This window comes from Mesoplodon mirus (assembly GCF_964341445.2).
Source record: "Mesoplodon mirus genome assembly, chromosome: 9".
Taxonomy (NCBI): Eukaryota; Metazoa; Chordata; class Mammalia; order Artiodactyla; family Ziphiidae; genus Mesoplodon; species Mesoplodon mirus.
The window spans coordinates 96,780,384-96,799,166 of NC_138985.1; the positions used below are offsets into that span (position 1 = coordinate 96,780,384).

The 18,783-nt window shown below is 38.9% G+C and overlaps 1 protein-coding gene across 1 annotated transcript in view; it reads left to right on the forward strand.

The window, feature by feature from the left end:
* Positions 1–18,783, forward strand: part of EXOC4 (exocyst complex component 4) — an 815,775-nt gene that overhangs the window by 733,647 nt on the left and 63,345 nt on the right. The window contains exon 15 of the mRNA XM_082632942.1: positions 10,517–10,658. Coding sequence (XP_082489068.1) covers positions 10,517–10,658 — 142 coding nt within the window. The remainder of the gene's footprint in view (positions 1–10,516; positions 10,659–18,783) is intronic.

The window sequence follows — 18,783 nt, forward strand, 5'->3', positions numbered from 1 at the left end:
ACATATAGGATTTTCATTTTAACTCCTTTAGTTCTATCTTTATTTGTGGCACTTTTTTGCTGTCATATTGGGTTACATGCTTTCTTTCCATTTGGTTCAGTTTTACCATTTGTAAATGGACCTAATGTTTCTAATTTACCTAGTGAATAAGCCATCCCCTTATTCTCTTTGGAAGTTTTACAAGTGCAAAGCTGGAAGGATCCTGTTTGAACACATGCATAAATGTTATCACTTTGCTGTATAATATTTTTGCCTCTAAAATTCTCTTAAAACTTAAATCTGTGTCATTTTTTCACCAAAATATCTGGTTAAGTATTTATTAACATTTTAAGATGCTCTTTGATGCAGGGTTTTACAGGAATACAAAAGGCTTACAAAGTCCATGGAAATCTAAGATAGCTCTACAATAGTGTCTTTCAACAGAAGGACAGGAGCTATTCATTAACGTTTCCCCCCATTTCTCTTTCATATCTGGCAGGACCTGAATTGGCCATACCACACACCTTTTTAGTAGACGATTAGGTTTTTACCAAGCCTCAGGGACGATTATTTGGAATAAAAGAAAAATCCATCTTAATGTTTCCCCCCAGGACTGAAAGAGACTGAGGTCTGACATTCCCAAGGTGTAAAAACCATGTGTGTGCTGTTTGCACTGCATGGAGATAGGAGTCTAATGCTAAATGTAATGGAGGTCCAGGGCCTGCTCAAGCTTGTGACCATCAAGCACTGTTGCGTGAGTAACTGGATGTGAGTTTCCCACTGTGGAACTCTGCGGTGTGTAGGATAAACTGTTGGCTAAGAATTGGCCTCTCTCCTGTGGTAGCCTAAGGAAACAGCTCTCCTTTTTTACCTTGGTTCTTACTTTTGATTTGTTCTTCACAATGGGCCTGACACAAATCTCCTTTGCTTTCCCTATATAGGTCAGTATTTGGCATAATTCTGCAGTTTCAAACACTCATAGGCTTTCTGGAGCTTCAGTTTCTTACCCTGAAATAGAATAATGTCACAGGCTACTAAACTATTTGGAAAACATAGGTTAACAGCATTGTGAAGATATAATGGGAAAAAAATTTATGAAATTCTTTGGTTTGTTCTTAACTTGAAGATTAAATTCAGTAGGCATTATTGCTGATTATATATATATAAAGAAGAGCTATAGACTATGAGAGACGCTAGGAAGAATAAGTTATTGCCTTTGTTGTCTTGGATCTCACAATCTACCAGGGATTCTGTAGGCAAATAACAGTGCAAGGTGAAAGTGGTGAGGCCAGAAGATGGGGGGCAGAGAGTTACTAGAGTTCAGGGGACGGTCCCTAGCTTTGTGGCAGGTGCTGTGTTAGGGACCACTTTCCCCATTTGGTCCTCACAACAACTCTCCGAGTTGTAGAGATGAGGAAAACGAAGCTTGGGGTTGTTAAGAAATGTGTTCTAGAGGTGATTAAAAAGTGGAAGAATAAATTTTACTCCTTTGGGAAACAATAGAAAAGAGTATGGTTTCACAGAGATGAAAATTACTCTTAAGCATCATCCATAAAATTAAGTGCAAGTTATTTTTTTTAATTGAAGTATAGTTGATTTACAATGTTGTGTTAGTTTCTGGTGTACAGCAAAGTGATTCATATATATTCATATATATATATATATATATATATATATATATATATATATATTCTTTTTCAGATTCTTTTCCATTATAGGTTATTACAAGATATTGACTATAGTTCCCTGTGCTATACAGTAGAACCTTGTTGTTTACCTATTTTATATATAATAGTGTGTATCTGTTAATCCCAAACTCCTAATTTATCCCTCCCCCCTTTCCCCTTTGGTAACCATAAGTTTAAGTGTCTGTGAGTCTATTTCTGTTTTGTAAATAACTTCATTTGTATCATTTTTTTAGATCCCACATATAAGTCATATCATATGGTATTTGTCTTTGTCTCTCTGACTTACTTCACTTAGTATGATAATCTCTAGGTCCATCCATGTTGCTGCAAATGGCAAAAGTGCAATTTCTTTGTAAAAGCTGGTCTTCGGGTTCTTTTGGTGTAGGTTTTGTTTTGTTTTTGTTTTTGCCTTATAATAATACATTCCCAAATAAATGTTATTGAACATCTGGGACATTGGGCTGGGCACTGAGTGGGACAGGCATATTTTTTCAGCCCCAAAGAGTTACTATCTATAGTTAGGAGACTAGAGGACATTTCAGAGGAGAGAGAGGGGACTGATAGGGAGAGGTTCCAAAGAACACTAAGAATTTATATTGCTCATCGTCTTATGATTAATAGTGGGAAAAGATGTAACATGTTTACATGTTACAGTTTCTAAAAATCTCTTTTATTTGCCCTTCTTCCTCTATAAGGGTGGACAAAAAAGAGCTCCCTTCCAGAAGCAGCAGTGAAAAGGCTTAGCATTCTTGATGCATGGCTATGAGATACAAAAGGATTCGTTGGTTGGGTGTGATGTTTCATAGAGCAGGCTGTATTTCCAGAGCTGGTTATACACATGTGTATGCATGTACATACAGGTCCTAATCTGAATAATGCACAATATGTCCCCATACTTTACAAGCATAATTTTATAGGTCAAGGAGCAATTTGAGTCAGCATTTTGGTTTTCAAAATCAATTGACTTTGCTAGTTTAAACCCAAAATTTCTAAAGTAATCGGGACTGAAAAGAGGTAGTTACTGTTTGGGGACAGAAGAACCATTACTTCTGAAATAGGAAGCAAAATGGAGAGAACCTACCAAACATGTTTCTTAGATAAGGCCCATACTTATGTACAGATAACTTAAAGCTAGGTTCTAAATTGTTAGGAGAGTGGGAAAGAGTGACTATATGACTTGATAATAGGGGCTAAAGCTAGGACTGTTGGCAAAGAGTAGCTAGGTGTTAAAAATGTGTTTCAGGAAAGAGAAAGTGTGATCAGAAGAGTCACCATGAAATTTTAGCTCGGAGTAATTGGCTTAGTTAAGGAGGAAGAACATCTCTATCGTAAGAAAATTCAAATTAGAAGCTAATAAGACAGTAGATACTTTAGCATGTGAAGATCACCTATCCATACCAGAAGCTGGTAGGTTTCATAGATAAATAATTTATTTAAGAATACTTATAGTGCTCGCTTCAACAGCACATACACTAAAATTGGAATGATACAGAGAAGATTAACATGGCCCCTGTGCAAAGATGATGCACAAATTCATGAAGCGTTCCATATTTTTAAGCAAAAAAAAAAAAAAAAAAAAGAATACTTATAAGTGCCTACTGTGTACAAAGCACTGGAGTGGAGGAAGGTTAACATACATATGCTGCAAATAATTTAAGGGAATGAATAAAAAGTAGGGATAGTGGTGCAGAGAAGTTAAGAAGGCTGAGGATAGAGCTAGCTGGCATTAGAGTTCCAACTTGGAACTGTGGTATTATAGTGTAGGACACTTTTAAATCCTACCCTAGTGTTGGACTTGATAGTAGCATATCCCATAGGTATTTAAGGAGAAAAAAGAGGTTAGATGGGGGTCTCCTGTCACAGCCCCCATTGACTCTGTAAACCCCAGGAGTTCTTAGTGTCACAGGCTAATCAGCATCCTTAATTTTATTTTTTTATAATGTGTGCCAGATTACAGCATCAAAGGATCTCAAAATTATTTCCAAAATCTAATAATACATTGCTCTAGGAGTTAGGAAGGTCCTATTACCACAATTTTCTAAATAGGAAAACTGAAGATTGAAAACTAAACAATTTTACCGCAGGTTCAAGCAGAGATCATTATGTGGTATCTGTACAAATAGGAAGAGGAGTCAGAAATAACGATTATACCAAAATTTGATCTTCTAAACTGTTTTCCAGTGAGAAAATCTCATGAGATCATTCTTCATTGTCTTTTCCCATCTTCTAAAAAGTTTGAATTCACAGAGTTAACCTTACTTTTCCTGCTATGACCATCTTCCCTTTTTCAATTTATCACTTTCATGACAGCTGATACTAGTGTAAGCTAATATTGCAACAATTTTAGATAATATTGCAGATGCACAAGGACATCCTCCTATGATAAAGAAGTCACAGTAAGTTGCCATTGAAAGCGTAGCAGCTGCATCCTTGAAAACAGATGCTCTTCTGGGTCTGAATGAGTTCAATTTTGACTAATTTTAAGACCTAAACAGATTTCAGTCTGGTTAATATTAGGATGTGGAACCACTTGAGACATCCTAATGTCCTAGGCTGATTGCTTCTCCGTGACAGTTAATATATGGCTTTCCTTGAGAGATGCTGAGTATTCGATATGCCAGGGATTTTATTTCGATAGAAGAGAGAGACCCCCAAGTCTTGGCTTCAGGAAGGTGGACTCATGAAATCAAGGTGACTTCTAAAGACAATACAATTTATAGAAAAAGTACTTAGGCTGTAGGGATTGGCCAGAATTGTCTTAAATTGTACTTTTGCAAGATTCCTAGACAGCCCAGGAAACCAGCTGTAATAAATTACTTCCCTATCCCTACTCTGTCCCTAGGATATACTCAAGAAACTAAAGTGAAAGTTATAGTTGTAAATGGCAAGTCATTCCTTCTCCTGCCTGATCTTTATCAATCTGTTACTATATGAACAGTAATTGTTTGTCATGTTATATTGGTCAATTAAATCATTTGTTCTGTTTAAAAAGGCTTTGATCAAGCTCCTGTAATGCCTCCTGTTATTCTGCTGGCCCTGAAAATGTGGGTGCGTGTGTGTGTGTGTGTGTGTGTGTGTGTATTTGTGTTTGTGTGTGTATAAAATCCCTTACTTGAAGGAGTTAATGATCTGGTAGGGATACATACTGATAAACAGGTAATATCAATGGAATATGATAACTAATAGAACTGTGTGAAAAACATAACCAGAGGAACAAGTGACCCTGCCTGGAGAATCGAGAAAGACTTTCTGAGCCAGAAAGCATGAATAGTTCAGAAAGAGGAATAAGAGCCATCAAAGGTATAGAATCCTAAAACACCATAATATGTTTAGGGAATTTGCTTTAAAAGGGTGGCAGGTCAAAGGGCCCAGAGTTGCGGAAGAGAGAAGTTGGAGAGGAAGGAGAAAGTGATGAAAGATGGAGAAAAACTGAAGTGTTGGGCAGAAACCCAAAATCATGGAAAGCCTTGCTAAGGAGGTTCATGGTATAAGCAATGGGAAACATTGATACTGTTTTTACAAGTAATTGACATAGTCAAATTTTGTGTCTTAGATAAATAACTGTTTAACGTATATTTAATTAGCTAAATATGGAAAATTGAAGTAAGGTAGGGGCCAGGCATTGAGGCAAAGACATCAGTTAGGAGATTACTGCAGTAGTCCGTGGAAGAGATGAGGGCTCCACCAAGAAAGTGAGCAGATATAGAAACGACAAAATATATTAAGAAAACATTTAGGAAATAAAGTTGGCAGAAATTATTCCTTGCTGAGGGGAGTGAGAAAGGAGAGAGAGGAGATTACTCTCAGTATTTGCAGCTGAGATTTCCTAGATTTATATACCACCAACAGAAAGAGAATTCAGGATAAAGAGCAGATGCTAAAGATAGACTTCAGTTTTGAACACATTGCATTTGAGAGGCCTGCAGGATGTACAGTAAAGATAGCTTGCAGACGGTTGATCGAATGTAGTTTAGGAGTCAACAATTCCAAGATAATAGCAAAAAACCATGAAAATTGATGAGCTCACACAGAGAGAGCATATAGAATGACAAGCAAGGGAGACCAATGGAGAAAAAAATCCCTGGGAACCCCAGCATTTATGGGTGCGCTAAAGGAAGAGGATCCAGTGAAGGAAATTATTAAAACAATGGCAGAGGGCTTCCCTGGTGGCGCAGTGGTTGAGAGTCCGCCTGCCGATGCAGGGGACACGGGTTCGTGCCCCGGTCCGGGCAGATCCCACATGCCGCAGAGTGGCTGGGCCCGTGAGCCATGGCCACTGAGCCTGTGCATCCGGAGCCTGTGCTCCGCAACAGGAGAGGCCACAACAGTGAGAGGCCCACGTACCACAACAGCAACAACAACAACAAAAAAAACACAACGGCAGAGAGATGAAAGGACACCCAGAGAATTGTGGTGCCTACAAGCCAAAAGAAAACAGAATCTCAAGAAGGAAATGGGCAGTCCTGTGGCATGTAGCAGAGAGCCTTTCTGAGGGTAGGATGGAGGGTAGGATTGAAAAGTGCCCAGTGGATTTGGCCATTAGGATACCATTGGTGACTATTATCAGAATAATTATCTAATAAACAGGTGAAAGCAGAAATCAGATTATGGCACATGAAAGAATTAATGGAAGGCAAGACTCTGGAGAAAGCAAATGCTGACAGTCCTTTTGAAGCCTTAATAAGAATCTGAGGGATGTCCTTGGTGGCGCAGTGGTTAAGAATCTGCCTGCCGATGCACTGGACACGGATTCAAGCCCTGGTCCGGGAGGATCCCACATGCCGTGGAGCAATTAAGCCTGTGTGCCACAACTACTGAAGCGCACGCTCTAGAGCCCGTGAGCCACAACTACTGAGCCCACGTGCCACAACTACTGAAGCCCGCGCGCCTAGAGCCCGTGCTCCACAACAAGAGAAGCCACCACAATGAGAAACCCGCACACCGCAACCAAGAGTAGCCCCTGCTCGCCGCAACTAGAGAAAGCCCACGCACAGCAGCAAAGACCCAATGCAGCCAAAAATAAATAAATAAATAAATAAAATATTTTTTTAAAAAAAGAATCTGAATTGCTCAAGAGAGGAGTTAAGAGAGTGGGAAGGACAAAGGGCCTGGGGAGCACAGCATGAATTTGGGAAAGTTGCTGAGGAAGAGAAAGGAACTAGCCAAGTCCTAGTGAAGGATTGACAGGTGGTAGTGAAGACTTTTGGGGGATTACAATCCAGAAAATGTTAGTGGCAACAGTCTGTACTTTGTTCTGTTTTCCTGTCAAAAGATGAGTCGCAGAATTAGCCCAGGATTAGATCAGGTTGCCACAGAAGAATCTACCTAGAGGGTCATTGGCCAGACAGTGGCATTGGCATATGGCCACCTCCAGCCACAAGCAAGGCTGGGAATGCAGACATTTAGCTTCTCATAGTCTACTGTGGAGTGAACAAGAGAGCATTGGCCATATCTGTTGGTTCAGCTAACAAGCAGTGTCTGCCCCAGAGACCAAGGTTCAGCATCCTCATATAAACCCACCAATTTAGCACAGAAAGCCACAGTCACATTGCCACAAATAGTTAGGCATCTCAAAGATGCATGCTTTTATACAGTGGTTGTAAGAGGAACAAGGATACTTTGAATGATCTGATGTGCCCCATCCCCAGTAGTAGAAAAACAGCTCAAAGTGCGTATCTTAATAAAATAATCAAGTACTAATATTGTTAAAGCCTAATATATGTGGGCTTCGCCAATGTGAAGAGCAATCCCTGAGATAAATACACAGCCATGAACCTCTGAAAGAGTGTGTGTGTATGTGTGTGGGTGTCCAGTAACCTCCTATCTTGACTATAATCTCCCAAGCAGATTCACTCAGCATTGCTTTTTTGTGAATTTCCATTTGACATTTGAGAGCTAGGTAATTGTTTTGTGTTGGCTTTGCCATGCTCAGCACTTCTTTTCTCAGTATATTCCTTCTTGTTAAGAAAACTACATAAATTTCAGAGAGCCCTGAGGAATTCTCAGACCAGCTTTTCAGTGGAGCCCTGGGCATCAGTTTTCATGTGCTTTACTAAAATGTTATTTTTGCTGTAGATTACAGTCTAGCTAAATGTACAGCATGCTGCTATTCTAAACTACTTCTACCTCACCTCTACCTTGCAAGTTTTATGTAGACTGCTTTCCTGGCTATTAACTTACTCTACTTGGATTCTTTTTTTTTTTTTTTAATTTGCAGAGTTTGGCCAGTCAGCTGCTACACATGATGAAATTACGTATTTCTGTAAGAAGAAAGGGAATGTTTTTTAACTTGGTGAAATTTGTCCAAAATGCCTTTGGTAGGTTGGGAGATTAGTATAGCCTTAGACCTTGGACCATGAGCCCAGTTTCCTTAGGGTCTGATTTCCTCTTTTTATTTATTTATTTATTTAAATTTATTTATTTATTTATTTATGGCTGCACTGGGTCTTCGTTGCTGTGTGTGGGCTTTCTCTAGTTGCGGAGAGCTGGGGCTACTCTTGGTTGCGGTGCGTGGGCCTCTCATTGCGGTGGCTTCTCTTGTTGCAGAGCATGGGCTCTAACGCGCAGGCTCAGTAGTTGAGGCACGCAGGCTCTAGAGCGCAGGCTCAGTAGTTGTGGCGCACAGGCTTAGTTGCTCCGCGGCATGTGGGATCTTCCGGGACCAGGGCTCGAACCCGTGTCCCCTGCACTGGCAGGCGGATTCTTAACCACTGCGCCACCAGGGAAGCCCCTTTCCCTTTTTTTATTGATATATACGTTGCTCTTCATGGCACGGGTAGTGTCACGCAACAGAGGAATCAAAAGCGCTGAAATGCCTTGAAATATTAGACTAGTGTCACTTATAGTTGCTTTCATCCAGTCTGCCAGAAGAAAACATTATGAAGGCAGTAATCTCACCTTGCAGTCAAACAACTTGAATAATGATAGCATTAGAAGGAAAGCAGTGTCTACATCCAGTCCTGCAGACCGAGTTAGCGAACATCTCGGACGATGCCAAGGCTGGTAATAAGTTTAATCCATGACTATATTTCCTTCCTCCTTACACGTCAGTTCCCTTGAACAAAATTCTTTTTTTGTGTGCGTTTGCCATGATATTTTAATTTATTGAAGTCTGTTTCCACGGAGGAGAACTTAACCTTTTAATTCTTGACGTTCTCTCCAGGCTCGTCTCTGTGCTTGGCTGAGTCTAGGAATAGATGCAGCTCTGAAAGCCCACAACTGCAGATACGCCTTCCACTACATATGTTGACTCCCTGCTCTGTAAGGTGGACACCTCCCAAGTTAGCCAGTAGTGCCTCGCCAAATCCCATGTCCCCTAAGTCCAGGGAGCCCTTCATCCAATGACACTGCATCCTCTGAGAAGGAGAAGAATTTTCACATGGGAAAGCAAAAGATACTAATAAATGGAAATTGAACCTCAAGGTGGATGGAATTATCTTTTAAGTACGTTGTTGCTATAATTAAGCTTAGGACTCTTAACCTGGACAAATCACTTGCTAAAGAATAATTAGTACTTGTGTTTATTATTTATATTAATATTCAGTGAGTTTTATGTGCTATTGTCCGAAGTATTTTATCTACATTAACCCATTCAGTACTCCCAACAGCTGTAACTTATTCAGTGTTCCCAACAACCTTCTGAAGGTATGTTATCTCCATTTTACAGAAGAGACTGAGGCGGAAAGAATTTGTCATTAGCTCTTGGTCACAATAATAAGTAAATAGTGGAGACGGGACTCAAGGCCAGCCTTTGAGGCTCTAGAGAACTCAAAGAACTTTTGAATTAAATTGCCAAATTATTGTTGATGATCTTTGAGAAATTATGGGGAACTGGATACACAACAGAAGTCTAGACATAAGGAAATGTAGTTCACATTTTTGCTATTTAGTATTTTCCTGTAGAAAATGGCCAAATGCTATTAAATATTTTATCAATTACTTGCAAAAGATAGAGAAGGTAGGTTTATCAAATTTTCCAAAAAGACCTTTTTAGGGCTTTTAGCCGATTGTAAGTAAGCTCTGTTTGAGTTAAGGAGAATGCAGCACATCCTGTTCCCTCGCCCCACACCACCCCAGGAGATTCTAGGCTTACACGCAAGGAGCATGGCTTCTAGAACAAGGGAATTGATCACTCTTTCTAGACAGGTCAGACCACTCTGTGGTATTTATTATGTTTGGTCCTAAGTCCCACATTTCAAGGGAAATATAGAGCAATTGGAATTTTTTTTGGTGAATTATGAGAATTATAAAATGACTCAGTTGGATTATTTGGAGAATAGTTGAAAGTCTGGGGACATTTAGCCCAAAAAGGAGAAGACTTCAGGGAAGCCAAAAGAGATATCTTTAGTACCTGAAGTACTGACACAAGTTAGGAGTGATTGTTAAGTTGGCAGATCCAGGGCCAATGATTAGACGTCAATGACAACAGACATGGCTTGATGTAAGATGGTCGTATCTTTCTTAGATGGAATGGGGGCCACAAGAGGAATTGAGTTTCCTTTCACAAACATTTGTGTGGGTGTGCAACCAGAAGCTGAACAGCCACTTGAAGATGTACACATAACACAAGCATAGACCACATGGTTGGGCTAGATTACTAAGTTCACTTCCAACTCTGAGTTCCTGTTTCTGTCATTCTGTGAATTGATGCAAGACAATCAGCTGGGCTTTTATGTTTAATCAAGTACCGAAATAGTCTGTCATGTCTCAGATGTCTGATGCTGCCAACACTAGCCTTAGCCAAATTGATAAAAACAACATGATGAACAACAAAATCATATGTCATTTCAAAAAATATCTGTAGGCATCTAATGAAATGATTGGTGTTTTGTCCTCACCCCTTCTTTCAGATCTGTCTCCTGCTCAAGATAACCACGTGAACGTGGATCTCCCACCAGTGTCAGAGCAGATCGTGCAGACTCTGAGCGAACTTGCAAAATCTTTCCAGGATATGGCTGACCGCTGCTTGCTCGTCCTACACCTGGAAGTCAGGTATGACACAGCCAAGCACAAGACTGTGATTTAATTGCACTGTGAGTCAAAAATCACTCGCTTATGTCTGGAGAGTATCACTATTATTTTTGGCTCGTATTATAGATGTCCTTTTTTTACACTGAAAATGATTTTTAGTGTTAGTCACTGTTAAAGTTTTTAAGCACATCGTGTATTGTGAATATGGTGGTTTGGAGTTTGCATGGCCTATGACATCAGAATGATCTAGTGGAATGTCTAGACCAGATGGCTAGGCCATCTTAAGTCAGTTAATTAACTTTACTAACTCAGTTTCCTCCTCTTAAAAATAGGAACAGTAATTTCTATCTTAGAGATTTTATAAATGAAATGATAAGTAATATGTACAATGCCTGCCACAGAGTAAGTGCTCAAAATATGGTAGCTTTTCAACTATGATGACTTTATTGCCATTGATATTTTTAGTAAGGTACTATGCTAATCTATACTAAGAAGAGAGTATACGGATGCCAGAACCACGATCCCTTTCTTTAAGAACCTAAAACCGGGACTTCTCTGGTGGCGCAGTAGATAAGACTCCACGCTCCCAATGCAGGGGGCCCAAGTTTGATCCCTGGTCAGGGAACTAGATCCCACATTCATGCTGCTACTAAGAGTTCACACGTCACAACTAAGAAGCTGGCAAGCCGCAACTAAGGAGCCCTGGAGCTGCAACTAAGGAGCCCACCTGCCACAACTAAGACCCTGTGCAACCAAATAAAGAAATAAATATTAAAAAAAAAAGAACCGGGGCCTCCCTGGTGGCGCAGTGGTTGAGAGTCCGCCTGCCGATGCAGGGGATACGGGTTCGTGCCCCGGTCCGGGAGGATCCCATATGCCGCGGAGCGGCTGGGCCCGTGAGCCATGGCCACTGAGCCTGCGCATCCAGAGCCTGTGCTCCGCAACGGGAGAGGCCACAACAGTGAGAGGCCCGCATACCGCAAAAAAAAAAAAAAAAAAAAACCTAAAACCCAATTGAAGACGTTAAGTTCAATCATAATTCAAGAAGTTTCCAAGATATGATATTCTTGGACTCTTGCTTCTTCCCCTGAAGTGTAGAATATTCTGATTAGCTTTGGTAGACTCTATTATCACACCTCTGGAAATGGTAGGAAGAAAAGACTAGAAAGTCTCCAATCATTTATTTATTCATTCAGTAAATATTTATTGAGTGCCGTCTTTGTTCCAGACAGTGGTCTAAGAATTGGGATACAACAATGACAAAAACACTCAAGGTCCCTACTTTCATAGAGCTACATTCTAATTGGGGTGAACAGCCAGTGAGTAAATAAAAAGGGAAATTTCAGCTTAGTGTAACTAAAAAAATAAAATAGCAGAATGGAATTAAACCACGGTATCAAATAGAAATATAAAGTGAGCTACACATGTGAACCACATAAATAATTTAAATATTCTAACGGTTCCATTTGAAAATATAGAAACACGTAAATCATAATATATTTTATCCAACCGGGTATATCCAAAATATTATCATTTCAACATGGAATTAACATAAAAATTATTGATCTATTTTGCATTTTTTTGTCCTAAGCCTTTGAAATCTACTGCATCTTTTACACTACAGCCTGTCAAAATTTGGATTAGTCACATTACAGGTGTTCAGTGGCCACGTGTAGCTATTGTTAGACTGAACAGTGCAGAGAATGGCTAGGGTTGACGAGAAAGGGGGATCTGATATTTTGTTTCATAAATAAAATGGTCAGGGAAGTTGTGACAAGGTACCAAGAAGGAGCCATCTGTCCAATGACCTAGTGGAAAAGAGTTTCAGGCAGGGAGGGGCACTCACGAGGTCCTGAGACAAAACCAAACTGGCAGATTTGAGGAACAGAGAGGAATCCAGTATGACTGTAGCCCAGTGAATAAGGAGGTGGGGAGGAGTGGAAGGAAAGGTAAAGAGGCGGGCTGGAGCCTGATCACGTGGGGTCATGGATCCCGACTCATTATAGGGTCTTACAGACCATGTGAAGAGTTCAGATTGTTTTATTTTTTTTATTGAAGTGTAGTTGATTTACAGTGTTGTGCCATTCTCTGCTGTACAGCATGAGTTCATATTTTATTCTAAGTGCATCAAGAAGCTATTAGAAGGTTTTAAGAAGGGGGAGATATTCATTCATGCATTCACTTATTCACATTTTTAAAAGATCACTCTGGCTGTTGTATGCAAAAAAGTTGCAGAGGGGTCAGTTAAGACCAGATATGAGCACCAGAATGACAGAGGTGAAGGCATGAGAAGTGTTGGATTTGGGACATGGTCTCAAGGTAGAGCTGATATATTGATAGATTGGATTGGGTGCAGGACTGGTGGCAGTGAGAGAAAGAAAGGACTCCAGGAAAACCACAGCTTTGGGGCCAGGACTCCAGGGAAACCACAGAGCAAAACTGTGTGGATGCCAAGACCATTGAGTGAGGTGAGAAAGACTGAGGGACTGAGAAAGGTTGGGGAAGGGGTAGAAATCAAGAATTCCATTTTGGTGATGTTTGGTTTGAGATGCTTATTAGACATCTGGGTACCAATGTCAAATAGACGGTTGGATATATAGTTTTGAAATATCAGGGTCAAAAACCTCAGGATCAGAAAGTGTATAGTAATACATTTTCTTCTGTATTACTGTGAGACATTATTAAAGTTGATAGAGTATTGCCTTTTTGTTTCGAGTCTTTAGTAGATGTAGGTTCTAAAAATGTAATTAGGATTTTGGTTCGTATGTTTGGACTCCTGTTAGAACTTGGCTATCTTGCAGGTGTGCTCAGGCAAAGCTTACTTGATAATGTATTGTTGATGTCACTTCTTTTGTATGTGCTTGCTTTTTTCATTCTTCATTATCTTGTCCGGTGAGTTACTTCTGTATTGCTTGTGAAGACCTTTGAGTAGGGCAACTGAAGTAGCATGGTAGATTTCGAGTCTATTTTACTCAGCATTATTTCTGATCTTATTTCTTACATTCAGTTGTTGAGAAATAAAAACTTTTCCTCTATGATTTCTGATTTGTTTTATGATAAGTTTTAGATTTCTTTTCTATTTATTTACAAGCTGACAGTGAAATAAATCGGGTATTTTCTGTGAATAAGATAAACGCAATCGATGGGGGAAAAAAAACACCCAGTAACACTCTGATGCCTCTGTTACCTGGGTTGCATAGAAAAACAAGGGAACATCAAATTAATTACTATCACAGCTCCTGGAATTTATACCATTGGCTGTGTGGGTTCACGGTGTGTTCTTCATTTGGAATTATCAGCTTGTAGTGTAGTTAATTCCAAGTGGGATACTTTCAAGGCATCTTTGCCTTACTCAAAGGTCTTTGAGTAAGATCTTTTCAATCCTTGACCTCTATCCTGCCCTTTCTATTTTTGTACATATTGGCAGTACTGTTCTTAATAATGCTGAACATATTTTAGTCATTGTTTATTAACTTTACAAGAAACCATTCAATGCTGTAACACCTATTGCTATATCTCCTTCATCATTAGTTTAAAAACAGAAAAAGATCATTTTAAGAATAAATAACAAAAAAAAGACTGAGTTTTAGAGTCCTGGATGCAGAATTATCTTTCCCTGACTTTAAATGAAAACACTAAACATGCTTATTTTTTCCAAATTAAATTTCCTTATGTCTTCATTTAACATGGTTTCAACATTCAGGTTGCTTTCCTATGAATGTGCTCCAGATTGTCTTTGTTCCTGTTCAAGTATGGTACAAAAAACTAGACAGAACCCTCCATGTAGGGCTCAGATAGTGAATGTTGACACATTTTATTCATTCCTTGTCACAGTAACAAGCTTTTGTTTGTTTGTACAGTTGATGATAGAAAATGAATAAGGAAAATCTCAAATAAAACATTACTGTAGTTGTCCAAAGCTAGAATAGAGGAGATGGCTAAGTGCTCTGGGCACCCACGGTGGGTGACTGTGGAAGAAACCATTAGCACATAGAAGGCAGGAATCAGGTGTGCCTCCTTCACTGCTCTGGCTCCAGAACCTGGAACAGTCCTGCTGCATAATAAGCGCTCAGTGACTCTTGAGAATTAGCTGGTTTGAAATCAAACCCAGATAAAGTAAGTGTGGGTTCCCCAAACAAAACCTGTTGCTCATTAAAAGAAAATGAATTGGTTTGGAGATCATTTTCACTTGGCAGTCCATGACATGTATTTAAGAGATACAAAGACTGCATGGCCAGCATCATCCTTGTCATCATCATCAGCTAAGGTTTGTTTTGTCCCCATCCCGCTGTAAAGGAGAATTAGAACTTAGGCCCTGTGGTCCAGGAGCTGGTACAATGAAGAAGTGGCTAGTTAGGCACTGTCTCTAGCACTTTTACCTGAGAAGCCACTATAATAAGAGAGCACAGATAGAATAGACAAAAAAAACTTAATGGAAAAAAATTAATGGGGAAAGCTAGCAAGTCCAGAACAACTTCAAATCCCCAAAATTTTTCTTATTTCCTCAAATATTTTATATCCATAGCCCATCTTTTTCTTTAACATTGTTAAAGTTAAAACCAAAAAGGGTTCTCCCCACCTGTGTGTCTATCCACACATACTCTTTTTCCTCCTAATAAACACTTTATTTGTTTCACTAAAAAAAAAAAAAAGAAAAAGAAAAGAAAAGGGTTCTCAAATCCAGTAGGTTCTGTGTTGAAGGACCCATCCAAAGAGCATGTGACATTTTACCTGTGTCACTGTAGGTCACATTTAACCACTAAGCAGTGCTTTTTTACAGTTTGAATCATAAGGCATGTGACAACCCCAAGAGATGAAAGACATGGTGAGACCATTAAAAATTGTTGAGGTTTTTTTTTTCTATTTGAACTTTAGAAGAAGAAAATTAAGTTGCCATTTGAGTCTAAGATGCTAAGAATGTCACCTTTATCAGCTGATTTCTCTCACCATCAGGAGGGTTCTAAGTGGGTTGAACAGTAACTGCCTGTCGCTGTTGGTATCCTAAGTGTGCACTTTCTGAAAATCAACCATCCCGCTGTGTAATCAGCAATATTTGCAGAAAACCGTAATGCCAAAGTTGTGTTAAGGTCAGCAACAACACGCCAGAGTTCAAAAAAAAAGAAAAAAAACGTTTTTCTGAATTTGATATTTGCCAATGACTATTTTAATTTCTTTTCATCTCTAATCATTTTGGGAGAGGAAGATAATATCTTAAAACAGTTTTTATCTCTCCTCTCTGCCACTCACTTCAGGATCTCATAAGCACTTACCTCCAATTCATAGTAATTTCCTAAGTAGTCTCTACTTCTAATTTCTACCATTCTCCACCATTAATTCACCCTTTATACTGTGCAGAGTCATCTTGCCAAAGTTCATATCTGATTATATAATTTCACCTCTTAAAATCCTCTTAAGACTCCCTGTGACTTCTCACATAAAGTCCAGAGTCCTTAGATGGCCTCAAAGCTTATGATGACCTGGTCCCTGCCCATCTCCCCAAGCTCACCTCATGCCTCTGTAATGTGATCTGTATGTACTGAAAGGAACTTCTGTTCATTCCTTAAAACTGTCCTCCATTCACACCCTCATGCCTTTGTATTGATATATGGTCTTCCCATCATCTGAGGTTGTAATGTCTATAATTTACTGTAAAAATACTTTAGCATTAATGGCTTGATTTTATTTTCAACTAAGAGTTACTTAGTTTAAATTTCAACCACAGTAGCAATCAATTTCCCTAGGCATGAATCCCATTCCAGGGTTGATCAACTTTCATTATATCAAAAATGTCACATTCTGGGGGGACTGCAACTGATGCCATTACTGGTATCCTGATCAAAACCATATACTTTAATAATTAGCACATGAGTGTCAGAATGAGTTTTTATTGGCAAAATTAATCATTAGTTGATTAGCAACTGTTAAGGTGATCACCTATCATGAAAATGAACTAGTAGTCAAGATACTTGGATTCCCTTCCATGAGCAGGTTATAAAAATATAGCACATCCTTTGTAAAACTTAGCTTAAAATGGATCATAGCTCTAAATGTAAAACCTCAAACTATAAAACTCCTAGAAGCAAGTATAGGAAGAAATCTTTGTAACTTTGTTTGGGCAAAGATTTCTTAAAGCTGACCCCCAGAGTACCACCCATAAAAGAAAAAACTGATAAATTAAACTTCATCAAAATTTAAAACAATTCTTTGGAAGACATTGTTAAGATGAAAAGACGAGCCAAAGATTGGGAGAAAATGTTTACAAAATGCGTGTCAACTTGTATCCAGCATATATAAAGAACTCTCAAAAGTCAATAATAAGAAAACAAGTCAATAAAAAAATTAGGCAAATGATGTGAACACAAACATATATAGATGGCAGGACTTCCCTGGCAGTCTGGTGGGTTGGGACTTCGCCTTCCAATGCAGGGAGTGCAGGTTCGATCCCTGGTCAGGGAGCTGGGATCCCACATGCCCCTTGGCCAAAAAAACAAAGCATAAAACAGAAGCAGTATTGTAACAAGTTCAGTAAAGACTTTTAAAATGGTCCAAATCAAAAAAAAATCTTTAAAAAAAAAAGATGTATGGATGGCAAATAAACACATGAAAATATGTCCAGCATCATTAGTCACTAGGAAAATGCAAATTAAAACCACAATGAGACACCACTATACATCTATTAGAATGACTTAAAAATTTTTTTTTAATTGATAAGCACTTGAGGACATTATCCTAAGAGAAATAAGCTAGACAAAGAAAGACAACTACTGCATGGTATCACTTATATGTGGAATCTTTTTTTAAAAAAAAATCACAGAAACAGAGTAGAAAAGTGGTGGCTGGAGAATGAGGGAAATAGGAAGTGGCTGGTAAAAGGGTACAGATTTCAGCTCTAAGATAAATAAGGTCTGAGGATCTAATGTAAACCAGAATGACTATAGTTGATAACACTGTACTGTATAATTGAAATTTGCTGAGAGAGTAGTACTTCATGTTCTCATTGTTATAAAACAGAAACTAACACACCATTGTAAAGCAATTATACTCCAATAAAGATGTTAAAAAAAAAAGGCTAAATATGTGAGGTGATGGGTATGTTAATTAACTAGATGAAGGGAATCCTTTCACAGGGTGTACATATATCAAATTACCATGGCATACACTAAATATCTTATAATTTAATGTCAATTATACCTCCATAAAGCTTAAATTAAAAAAAAAACTGACAGCAGTAAGTGCTTTTGAGGATGTGGGGCAACTGGAACTCTTGTACATTGGTAGTAGGAAAGCAAAATAGCACAGCTGCTTTGGAAAACAGTTTGGCAGTTTCTTATAAAATTAAACGTATATTTACCATATGATGCAGCAATCCCACTTGTAGATATTTACCCAAGAAAAAGGAAATTTTATATTTACACAAAAACCTATACACAAAGCAGCTTTATTCATAATCGCCCCAAACTAGAAACAACCCAGATGTTAGCTGGTGAAGGGTTAAATGGTAGCACATCCATATGCAGGAGGCCACTCAGCAATAACAAGGAATGAACAGCAACATGGATAAATCTCAGATTGAAAGAAGCCAAACCCCAAAGGCTACATGCTGTATGATTGCATTTATATGGCATTCTGGAAGAGACAGAACTGTGGGGACTGAAAATAGAGCTGTGGCTGCAAGAGCCTTGGGGTATAAGAAGGGGTTGACTTCAAGGGTGGCACAAGGGAATTCTGGAGGTGATGGTATTGTTCCATAATTTGATTATGCTGATGCTTATACAACTGGTTGCATTTGTCAAAACTCATAAAACTGTACAATAAAATGGGTGAATTTACTGTTTGTAAATTATCTGTCAATAAACCTGACTTAAAAAAAGAAAAATTATGCTTAAGCCTATAGTTGCATCATTAGGGATGATGCCCAAGGCTGTGGCCGTTTGTTTAGGAATATTTCTTGTTACCTGATGCCAACTCTAAGCATAAGAGAATCCTAACTCTGAATTGTCATTATGTCTACTTCCAGTCAACCTTCCATGTCAAGATCAGACAGAGAACCTAAAACAATCACTAAGCTTACAGAACAACCTGTTTCAACTATGCCTGCCGACGGATGGGGCAGGGGTTTTGTATGTTTGTTTTTAATAAATACCTG